This window comes from Marmota monax, unplaced genomic scaffold (assembly GCF_021218885.2).
Source record: "Marmota monax isolate L192 unplaced genomic scaffold, Marmota_monax_Labrador192_F-V1.1 WCK01_AAM20220418_F8-fsc00007, whole genome shotgun sequence".
Classification (NCBI taxonomy): domain Eukaryota; kingdom Metazoa; phylum Chordata; class Mammalia; order Rodentia; family Sciuridae; genus Marmota; species Marmota monax.
This window is the reverse complement of record NW_026692781.1, coordinates 4,860,289-4,872,349: the sequence shown is the minus strand read 5'-3', so window position 1 is coordinate 4,872,349 and position 12,061 is coordinate 4,860,289. Positions and strand designations below refer to the sequence as shown.

Below are 12,061 nucleotides of genomic sequence, written 5' to 3'. Positions count from 1 at the left end.
CATATAGGTTGAAAGGTTCTTCTCTTGGACCCTGAACTTCCTCTGGCAAATTTACATAGCCAAAAAAGCAAGATTTTTAATCTTGCAATAGAAAAGGGAAAAAGACCCCAAGGAGACTGCTCAGACTCATGAAGACAGGTGGGCCCAGTCTGAGATTTCTTTTGAAGTCTCTTTGTCTTGTTTCAGGAAGTCAAAACACACACACACAAACACACACACACAGCTATATATTTTAAAAATTAGGGTGAAAATCTTTCACACAGGTTAATATGATGATGATTAACATGACGGTGTTGCATAAAGATTTTTGACTATTTTTGGGTTTTTGTTGTTTTTTGGTACTGAAAATTGAATCAAGAGGTACTTTACCACTGAGCCACATCCCCTACTCTTTTTTTATGTTGAGACAGGGTCTCTCTAAGTTGCTGAGGCTGGCCCTGAACTTTAGATCCTCCTGCCTTAGCCTCCCAAGTAACTGGCATGCACCACACCTGGCTTTTTGATTGTTTTTGATTAAAATTCTTGTAAGGAAGCCAAACTTAAAAGTTGGATATAAGTTCTATCTAAACAAAGATTACACAGATGTATGGCTAAATTCATTCTAAGAAATGTTCTGAATGGTAGTTGAAAGACCATGGGATAACTGGTGTCAAACTATGATCTTAAGTGAAGATCTTTACCTCTGGGTTGGGGTTGTAGCTCAGTGGTAGGGAGCACTTGCTAGCATGTGTAAGGCACTGGGTTCGATTCTCACCACCATAAAACAAAATAAACAAAAAAACACTTTACTTCTTTCCAGTGTGATACAGAACACACTAGGCATGAGAATTCAGACTCAAAACAAATCTGACCTTTGTAGAAACTCCTGAAAAGACAGGTACTAAAAAGGGGGCAGAATCTTCCCTGTGTAAGGGAACAGGTAAGGACAAGGTATGCTAATTTACCAGGGGTTTAAGTGACACAGAGTAGGATGCTACATCAATTTTCAGAACCAACTGGCCACAATGGCATAGAAAAACTAGTATTCCTTCAGGTGACAATGCATTATAAAGATGCCAGGAATAATATATAAAGAGTCACACATACTACAGGGAAATACCTGACCTCTTAATACCAAAACATTCTTAATACTAAATTAATTAGAGATTATGATTAGTGTTTATGGTTTCAAATGTGAGTTTTACTAACTCATTCTCTTTCTATATAAGCCACATAGAATCTCATTAGCTTTTATAAGAAGAGAATAGATCTTAATACAAGAGACCTGAAAGACCATAAAATATAAGAAAAATAATGTCAAATACAGAATACAAGATTTTTCTATATGATGTGAAAATAAGTAGTGCCTTAAGCCAAAATATTATAGTTGAATTAACAATATTCTGAAGAATCAAACATCAGTAGGTTCAGGGTCTAAAATTTATCAACACTAATAGAGATTGTTTTTATTAATTTAAAAAAATATAAATGATTTATATAGCACCTCTCAATTCTCAAAGCACTTCATTCTTTATCCAAAAAATGCAGACATTATTCCTATTTGTTACTAAGAATATAAATCAAGTTTCATTTACAACAAAAATCATTTTACATAGTCTCATTATACTCCTACAATATGTTAATAGTAATCTATTTAATATGCAATGGATAAAACATGAAATCATCAAAATCAAGATAGAATACAGAGACAGAAAATTTAAAATAAGCATTTTAGTTCTCTACACCCACCTAGGATCTCTTAAAATTAAAACAACACAAAATGTGTATATTTCTAAATATTACACAGCAAATGAGTAGACCTAAAAGGTGAGAAACCAAATGTTCTTCTTCAAGCAATTCTGAAAGGCATGTTAAAGACATTTAAACTTTAATGAATTAGTGACATAGGCTTTTATTACTCCCTAGATTAGTAAGAACAGAATCAGTTTAATGTTTTATTATTCTCTATACTAGTTTGAAGGTAATCTCATTCTGTTACTCTCAGAGCATCAGACCCAATATTTGTAATTCATAGAAGCAGTCACATCTCTCAGATTATAGAGACAAAATGTTCACTCAAAACAAAGTTCTTGGGCTGGGGTTGTGGTTCTGTGGGAGAGTGCTTGGCTAGCATGCATGAGGCACTGAGTTCTATCCCTAGCACCACATTAAAAAAAAAAAAAAAAGTTCTTACCATTTCAGATAACATCACATCAAATTAGCTTCATATTAGCTTCAAATGGTCTGGTCTAGTCAACTAAGAGAAGTTTTAAAACATGCAGGATGTTTCTGAACGTAAGCAACACATGAAGGGAAAGAATTTATTCTGTCAGTTTCTTAATCTATCTTATTCTCATCAATTGCCATCCTATCCCACCCATTTTCTCTTCCTCTAGAAGAGAAATGCTCTTTAGACAACTTCAGTTTTAAAAAAAAAAATACCAAGTGGAAGCAAAAGGGTAAATTATTACAAATAAATGAGCAAAAATGTAAATGGTTCCATGTTTAATGAACAAAGTAAAAAGCAGGATAAACACTTGAAAAATTAAAAAAAAAAAAAAAAAATGCTGCCAGGCACAGTTGTGTACTCCTGTAATCCTAGTGGCTTGGGAGGCTGAGGCAGGAGGATCACAAGTTGAAAGACAGCTTCAGCAACTTAGCAAAGCCCTTAGCAAGACCCTATTTCAAAATAAAAAAAATTAAAAAGCAGGGGTAAGGGATGTGGCTTAATGGTTAAGTGCCCTTGGGTTCAATCTCTAGTATCAATAAAAAGAAAAAAAAAAAGAAAGAAAATACAAAAATGTCAAGAATTATAATACAGAAAGAACAGTCTTTTCAATAAATGGGGATAACTGCAGGAGTAGTTCCAGCGTATAAAATGCGTACTTACAATGTGAGAAGTGTTGGGGAATCCCCAGCACTCTCTAAGACAATAAAAATGGGGTTAGGATAACTGCATATTCACATGTAGAAGAATGGAATTAGACTTTTATCCCACAATATACACAAAAAATTAACTTGAAATGGATTAAAAACTTGAAACAATTTTTTTGGATATGACCCCAAAAGCACAGGCAGCAAAGCTGAAAACATGAATGGGATTCACATCAAATTAAAAAGCTTCTGCACAGGAGCTAGTGTTATAGCTCAGTGGTAAAGTGCTTACCTAGCATGAGTGAGGCACTGAGTTCAATTCTCAGCATCACATATAAACAAGTAAATAAAATAAAGTCTACCAAAAACTAAAAAGTATTTTTTTAAAAAAAGAAGCTTTTGCATAATCAAGGAAATAATCAAGAATCAAGACACAATAAATGGAATAGGACAAAATACTTGCAAACCACGCATCTGATAAGGGGTTATTACTGAAAATATAAGGAACTCAAGCAACTCAGTAGCAAGAAAATAACCTGATTTTTAAAAATGGTTCAGGGAAAAAAAAAAGAATGGACCAAGGACCTGCACATTTTTCAAAGTAAGACATATTCAACAACACTAATAAGGAGAGAAATGAAAATTAAAACCACAATGAAATATCATCTCATACCTGTTAGAACAGCTCTTAAGAATATAACAAAAGGTTAAGTGTTGGTGAAGATACGGAGAAAAGGGAACATTCTGCATACTGTTGGTGGGAATGTAAATTAGAACAGCATTATGTAAAACAGCATGGAGGTTCCTCAAAAAATTAAAAATAGCTGGGTATGGTGTTGCACACCTATAATCCCAGGTGCTTAGGAAACTGAGGCAGAAGCGTTGCAAGTTCAAGGCTAGCCTGAGCAACGTTATCAAGACCCTATCTCAAAATAAAAAAAGAGACAGGGGAATAGCCCAGTAGTAAAGCACTTATGGATACAATCCCCAGTCTAGGGGGGAAAAAACAACCAAGATTAAAAATAAAACGACCGTATGATCCAGCAATCCCACTACTAGATATATATACCCAAAGGAAATTAAACCAGTATGTTGAAGTGATGTCTGCACTACCATTGTGTTATTTTCAATTGTTAAGATACAGAATCAATCTAAGTGTCCCTCAATGGATAAATAGAATAATAAATGTCACACACACCGAAACAAACCCCACACACAATGGAATTCTATTAAGCCTTAAAAAAGAATATCCTGGCTGGGAGTAGTGGCATACACCTGTAATACCAGCGGCCCTAAGCACCTCACTGAGACCCTGTCTTTAAATAAAAATACAAAATAGGGAGGGGGATGTGGCTCAGTGGTTGAGAGTCCCCAAGTTCAATCCCTGGTACCCAAAAGAAAGGGATATCCTATCATTTGTGGCAACATGGATAAATCTACAAATCTACACCTAATCTATTAGGTGAAATAAGCTACCCATAAAAAGACAAATACCGAATAATTTCATTTACATATGGATTCTAAAAAAGATAAATTCACAGAAATAGAGAGTGGAACTGACTGGTAGTCTCACCAGGGATCTGAAGAGGAAGGTTGAGAGTATATTCGGAGAGGATGTTGATCAAAGGATACAAAATTTTAGTTAGAAGGAATAAATTCAAGAAATCTACTGTACAACATGGTGAGAACAGTTAATAACGACTATAAACTGAGAACTGTGGCATATGCCTACTCTGGAGGCTGAGAAAGGCAGAAATATCTTAAGTTTGAGGTCACCCTGAGTAATCCTGTTTCAAAAATCAACAACAAGGGGCTGAGGCTGTAGCTCAGTGGTAAACAAAAAAAGAAAAACAAACAAACAAGAATAAAAAAAACTACTTAGAGGCTGAGGTAGAAGGACTGCAAATTCAAGACCAGCCTGGGTAACTGAGTAAAACCCCATCTCAAAATAAAATTTAAAAAGGTCTGAGCTGTAGCTCAGTGGTAGAGAACTTGCCTCGTATGTGGCAAGTCCTGGGTTCAATACCCAGTATAGGGGTGAGAAGAAGGAATGACTGTATTCTTAAAAAAATCACTACCTAGATTTTAAGCTTATCACCATGCATGTGCAAGCATGTGTGCGTGCACATACACATCAAAAAAGGTAATGTGATTAGCTCAATTATGCAATCCACACACACAAAAAACTACAACATATACATATTTCAAAGCATAACATTGTGCATGATATACATAATTTTTGTCATTAAAAAAAAATTAGAAGTCTGGCAAGATGGTTCATGCCTGTAATTACAATGACTATGGAGGCTGAGGAAGGAGGACTGCAAACTGGGACTATAGCTCAGAGGGGAAAACACCCTTGGGTTCAATCCAAGTACAAAAATAAAAAAATACACAAACACCTCACATTTATGTCAACTTTAGTATGAATTTCAAACCAACTATTTAGAGTGTCTATTTTATATTAGCAAGAATTCCTTGAAATATGTACTGTTCTTACCTTTGGATTTGGGAATTAGCTCTCCACAACTGAGTATCCGTACTTCAGCAAATGGTTTGCTAGCTGCATCTGTTTTCTGGTTTTCTATCTCTCTTACAACTTCTTGGCCAGAAATCACTTGCCCAAAAACAACATGATGCCTAAAGAGTCAAATAAAGATGACTAAATAAAAGCTTCTTATTTTAACATTAATTTAAAGTAGGTTATAAAATAGTTAAATGAATTTTTACCCATCTAGATGAGGAGTTGGTTTTGTTGTTCTTTTGGAAGTCATCAGAGAAGAATAAAAACAAAGTCAAAGAAAAACAAAGTTAGCATCTCTAAAAAGGAAAAGAAAATAACTACATTGAAAACAAAGCAAAACCCAAACTAATCATATGTTACTTTAACGTAACAGAATCGTATTACCTTAACTTTGAATAAAAAAGAATGCAAAATATCTGCCACATAATGTATTCCATGGACCCCCACTGCATTGGGGATTGAGCTCAGGCTTGCTTTTACTGCTGAACTAAATACCCAGTCCTATTTATTTGCTTATTTATTTAATTTTGAGTCAGGATCTCACTAAATTGCTCAGACTAGCTTCAAATTTGTGATCCTCTTGACTCAGACATGGGTCACCAACCAGGTTTGTTTATGTATATATGTATGTATTTTTATGCATTCATTTATTCATTCATTTATTATGTGATGCTGAGGATCAAACCCATGCCTCATGCATGCTAGGCAAGTGCTCTACCAGTGCTCTACAACCCAGCCCCAACCTGGTTTATTCATTCGTTTGTTTGTTTATACTTTCTGTATACTAGCTGTACATGGATAGAATGTCTTTATTTTGCTTATTTTTATGTGGTGCTGAGGATGGAACCCAGTGTTTCACACATGCTAGGCAAGCGCTCTGCCACTGAGCTACAGCCTCAGCTCAACCTGGTTTATTTTTTAGGTCTTCCTAAATTGCTGAGGCTGAGTCTTGAACTTGTGATCCTCCTGTTTCAACCTCCCAAGTAACTGAAAATTACAAGCATAGGCCAACCATACCTGGATACACAATGTATTTTTAAAAAATTTGTTCTTTATAGAAAAGCAATACCTACTTGTTAAAAACCTGGATATAAGCTAGGCAGAGTGGCACACACCTATAATCCCATAAATCTGGGAGGGCAAGGCAAGAGCTGCTAATTTGAAGTCGGCCATAGCAAAAATTAGTGAGGCCCTAAGCAACATAGTCATAATGTGTCTCAAAATAAAAAATAAAAAGGCTGGTCAGTGGTTAGGTGCCCCTGGGTTCAATTCCTGGTACCAAAAAAAAAAAGATAAAAAGTCAACATTTTGGTGATGTTATTATCTATTTGTATTTACTGCATAAACTGAGTTCTTCCTGAATGTTTATGGTTTATAAAGTTTCTACTATATGGACTTATCAAAATTTACCAAGCCACTATGATTATGATTTCATGGGGTTAAGACTACTTTTCAGGGCTAGGGTTGTGGCTTAGTGGTAGTGCACTTGCCTAGCATATATAAAGCACTGAGTTTGATTCTCAGCACCACATATAAATAAAGATCCATCAAAAAATATATATAAAAATAACTTGGTGGGGAGGGGAGACTACTTTTCAATTTCAACATTTTAAACAGAGCAGGGAGAGAGAGGTGGGAATAGTCAGATTCGGATAGCCTTCAGACATATTCTGTTCATCCTGAATAGAAATGGTCCACATTAGTGTTCACCACTTTAAAAAAAATTATGAATTCATTTATTTTATTTTTTACAATACTAGGGGTCAAACCCAGGGGCATGCTAGGCAAATATTCTTTTTTTCTTCCTGCTAATTTTAGATATACATGAGAGTAGAATGTATTTTGACATATTATAAAGGGAGTATAACTTCCCATTCTTGTATCTGTACATGATGTGGAGTCACACTGGTTGTATATTCATACATGAACACAGGAAAGTTACATCTGATTCAATCTACTATTCCCATCCCCCTTCCTTTCCCTTCATTCCCCTTTGTCTAATCCAATGAACTTCTATTCTTTCCCCTAGACAATTTTTAAATTAACTGACAATGTTTAAATTTTTTAATTCTTTCACCAAGTGCCACTGCGTTTGCCTACAATCCAAGCTACTTAGGAAGAACAGGCAGGAGAAATGCAAGTTTAAGGCTAGCCTAGGTCATACAGAGATAACTCCCAACTCCGGGAAATAAACCAACAAAAGGGTAACCCAAGGGACACTTTCACATGAAAATCCAAGCTTGGAGCCTCTCTGAAATACTTGAAAGTTGTGATACCTGGCACACAGCAATAACTGACCAGAGCCAAGGGTTTCTGTGTTCTTTAACATGTGAATTAATAGTTTAGTTTCTTGTTCCAACAGGATAATTTATGTCACTTGCCTTGGTAGGCTTGAGTTTGTTACTCCTGATATAAATTTCCAAGTTGAAAGAAACCTGGATAAAAATTAAAGTTGTGGTGGCATGGTACTGTAGTCCCAGATACATGGGAGGCAAGACAGGAGAACCACTAAAGCCCAGGAGCTCAGACCAGTCTGGGGAGCATAGTGAGAGCCCCCATAAAAGAAAAAACCAAGACAAAATCAAAACTTAAAATAAGCATATTTTGGCAAATGAACTTCTTATCATCCATTTTCCCCCTAGATTACCTTTAAAGTTATGTAGTTAAGAGGGCTGCTATTTGGTTATGTACCAGAGACATACTGGAATAACAGATAAGCATCATATGAGATTTTTTACTATTAAAAAAAAAAAAACTTATTGAAAAAGGCATTGGGTGTGTATGCAACTGAATTTACTGTTCTACTGCATTAGTTATAACAATTTTATTGCTAATTACAATAACAAAATAGTATGCCAGTGATCCCATTTACTCAGGTGGTTGAAGTAGGAGGGTCACAAATTCAAGGCCAGCCAGAGTAACTTAGGAAGATGCTGTCTCAAAATAAAATTTAAAAGGCTGGATGTGTAGTTCAGTGGTGGAGTACTTCCCTAGCATGCATGAGGTCCTGGATTTTCCTTAAATAACTAAATATAGGAATACCATCTAACCTGGGAGTATAAGCAAAAGAACTGAAAACTGAGCCGGGCACTGTGGGGCATGCCTATAATCCCAGTAGCTCAGGAGGCTGAGACAGGAGGATCAAGAGTTCAAAGTCAGCTTCAGCAAAAGCTAGCCCCTAAGCAACTCAGTGAGACCCTGTCTGTAAGTAAAATACAAAACAGGGGCTGGGGATGTGGCTCAGTGGTCAAGTGTCCCTGAGTTCAATTCCCATTATCCCCCCCTCAACTCCCCAAAGAACTGAAAGCTGAGACGCAAGCACTATGTTTACTGTAGTATTGCTCACATTAGATAAAAGGTAGAAACAATCCAATGTCCATTAACAGATCATGGGACAAATATGATATATACATAGAGTGTTATTCAGCCATAAAAAGGACTAAAGTTCTGAAACATGCTGCCATGTGAAAGAACTTTGAAAACATGCTAAGTGAAACAAATCAGACACAAAAGACAAATATTGCATAATTTCACCCAAATGAAATATCTACAATAGGCAAATTCAAGATTAGTAGTTACGGGGCTATGGGGAAAGGAAAATGGTAAAAAAAATGTGGGATAATAAAACAGCTCTGGAAACAGATTGTGATGACAGCTGTGTAACACTGGGAATTTGATAAACATGCTTGAACTACACAGTTAAGTGTTTAAAAGGCCTCCCAGTGTCTTGGGAGGCTGAGGCAGGAGGACTGCAAGTCAAAAAAGTGGTTAAAAGGAAAGCTTTATAGTATACATAATACAGCAAACTTTTTCTTTTTTGGGGGGTGCCAGGGATTGAACCGAGGGGCACTTAACCACTGAGCCACATCTCCATCCCTATCCGTATTTTGTATTTTATTTAGAGACAGGGTCTCACTGAGTTGCTTAGGGCCTCACTTTTGCTAAGGCTGCCTTTGAACTCACAATCCTCCTGCCTCCAGAGCCGCTGGGATTACAGGCATGAGCCATCGTGCAAGGCTTTTTTTTTTTTTTTTTTCCTTTTAAAATTGAAGCTTGGGCTAGGAATGTGGCTCAGTGAGAGTGCTTCCCTAGCATGCATTTGTCCTTAGGCTCTACCCAGTGTATGGGTGAATCCACAAATACATAATCTGTGAATTATGAGGATCAATTGTTTTAACTTTCATAATTAATTATGGAGAGATACTCTATGTAACATAAACATCTTGTTTCTGGTTAATACTGTCCCACTAAGTTTAGTACCCATAGAAGATTCTTGCCTTAATCAATTATTACTGTGATGATTACAAAATGGTGAGTTTTCTAACTTCAACATTTCTTCTATGTTTATTAGTTGATGTTTTACTAGGAACGAGCTTTTCTCTTCTCCCTTGTTACTTATTTATTTACAGTACTTCCCACTTAATCTGTAGGGACATGTTCCACAATTCCCAGGGGATAACTGAAATTGCAGATAGTTTTGAATCCTACATATACCCAGTAAATGATTTTTTCATATATATACCTACCCTATGGTAAAATTTAATTAAAAAATTAGGCCCAGTAAGAGATTATCTCTGTCACTCAAAATATGTTACTGAACTCATCCTTCCTCTTGCAACAATGAGATGATACAATACCTACACAATGAGATGAAGTGAAATGAATGATGTGGGCACTGTGATGTAGCATCAAGTTACTACGTCAGGGTTATGCAAGTACTATAATAACTTGACAGCTAATCTAATTATCAAGAAGACCACTAAGTAACTAACAAGTAGGAAGCATATATAGTATGGACACAATGGACAAAGGGATGATTTTTAAGCCAAGTAGAACAATGGGGATTTCATCAAGTCAGTCAAATTTCAAATACATATATTGTTTATTTCTGGAATTTCCTATTTAGTATTTTCAGGGTGACTGTGGGTAACTTAAATTATGGAAAGCAAAACTACACATAAGGCAGGACTACTATGTATCAGTATGGACTCCTGGATTCCTACTTTATTTGAATATAATCTAATAATAATATTGTTGTTATTATTATATTTTATTTTTGGTACTGAGGATTGAATCCAGAGGCACTTAACCACTGGGCCACATCCCAGCCTTTTCATTTTTTATTTTAGAGGTAGGGTCTCACTAAGTTGCTTAGGGCCTTGCTAAATTGCTGAGGCTGGCTTAAACTTAGGATCCTTCTGCTTCAGCCTTCCAAGCCACTGTGATTACAAATGTGCACCACTGTGCCAAGCCTAATAATATTATTAATTCTGATGCTCAACCTGTAATAAATTGGCCAATAGAAATGTATTTAATCTGGCTCTCATGTCCCCTTGACAAATATACATTATCTAAAAACTTCAGCAGCACTTTTCAACTCCCCTGTTCAATAATTCTTTGTTCTTCCTCATTAAACAATTCCCTGCCTTTATAGGCTTCTCTCTGATTTATTAGTAACTAATGGAAGGCACATCGAGAGAGAACAGAAAATGGGATATGTTAAACCATCAAATTATAAATACTTACATGAAGAATTGTGAACCATTTGTATCTTTCCCTCTGTTGGCCATTGATAAGAGAAATTCTTTGTTGTGTTTAACAGCAAAACTTTCATCTATAAAGAAGTAAAGTTTTCAGTTACATTATAAGTATATAATAAGGATATAAGAAAAAGGCATATGAAATCTGAAATAAAATTTCACCTGAATACAAAAAGTAAAGATGAAAGCTATTAAATTAAGTTCAACACTCATATGCTTATAGTTTTCCAAGTGATTTTTACATCAATAAAAAAGACAGAAAACATAATTTGTGGGAAAACTAGCCAAATCTCATAGTATCAAAAGGATTTTTAAGCCGGGCACGGTGGTGCATGCCTCTAATGCCGGTAGTTAGGGAGGCTAGGACAGGAATGTGAGTTCAAAGCCAGCCTCAGCAAAAGCAAGGCACGAAGGAACCTCAGTGAGACCCTGTCTCTAAATAAAATACAAAATAGGGCTGGGGATGTGGCTCAGTGGTAAAGCGCCCAAGTTCAAACCTAAGTACATGCCCCCCCCCCCCCAAAGAAAATTAACCATCAGATTAGTTGAAGATAGTTGTATATTAGTATACATGTATATTATAATGAATAATCTAGTTGAATCAATAACCAAATGAATAAAATGTAAACATTTTTACCTTCAAAAAATCCTCCATAAATAGATTCCCCTCCTCGTCCATTTCCTACAAATGAAAAATAGACTCAGAATTCTCAAGACAGTGAACTCTTTGAAGTTGCTACCTAAACCAACATACTTCCTACAAAGTAGTGTGTGAATGATTTTTGAATCAAAGGATCAATAGCAAGTTATAAGATATTAACTTTACATCAGCAATGACAAGATCCCAATTTACCTTCTTTCACTTATGATGCTGTAATAAGAATGTGATAAAGCATATTAAGATTCTTGGAAAAAACAGTTTTCAGATTCTAATGATGACTACACAGTTTCTTCAACAAGAATTAATAACATTTTTTTTTCAAAGTGTCTTTAGAAATAGTTTTAAGCTGGGTGTGGTGGTGCATGCCTGTATTCCTGTGACTCAGGAGGCTGAGGAAGGAGGATCTCAAGTTCAAGGCCAGTCTCAGCAATTCAGCAAGCCCCTAAGCAAAATATGAGATTTGTCTCAAAAAATAAAAAGGGC

At 35.8% G+C, this 12,061-nt stretch overlaps 1 protein-coding gene across 6 annotated transcripts in view; it reads right to left on the bottom strand.

The window, feature by feature from the left end:
- The window catches only part of Ppig (peptidylprolyl isomerase G), a 56,434-nt gene that overhangs the window by 22,467 nt on the left and 21,906 nt on the right, over positions 1-12,061 (bottom strand). For all 6 annotated transcript variants that reach the window (XM_046447382.2, XM_046447378.2, XM_046447379.2 and 3 more), the window contains 4 exons: positions 11,555-11,599; positions 10,904-10,991; positions 5,584-5,613; positions 5,354-5,493 (listed from right to left, as the gene is read on the bottom strand). In XM_046447382.2, the coding sequence (XP_046303338.1) occupies positions 5,354-5,493; positions 5,584-5,613; positions 10,904-10,991; positions 11,555-11,599 (303 nt within the window). The remainder of the gene's footprint in view (positions 1-5,353; positions 5,494-5,583; positions 5,614-10,903; positions 10,992-11,554; positions 11,600-12,061) is intronic.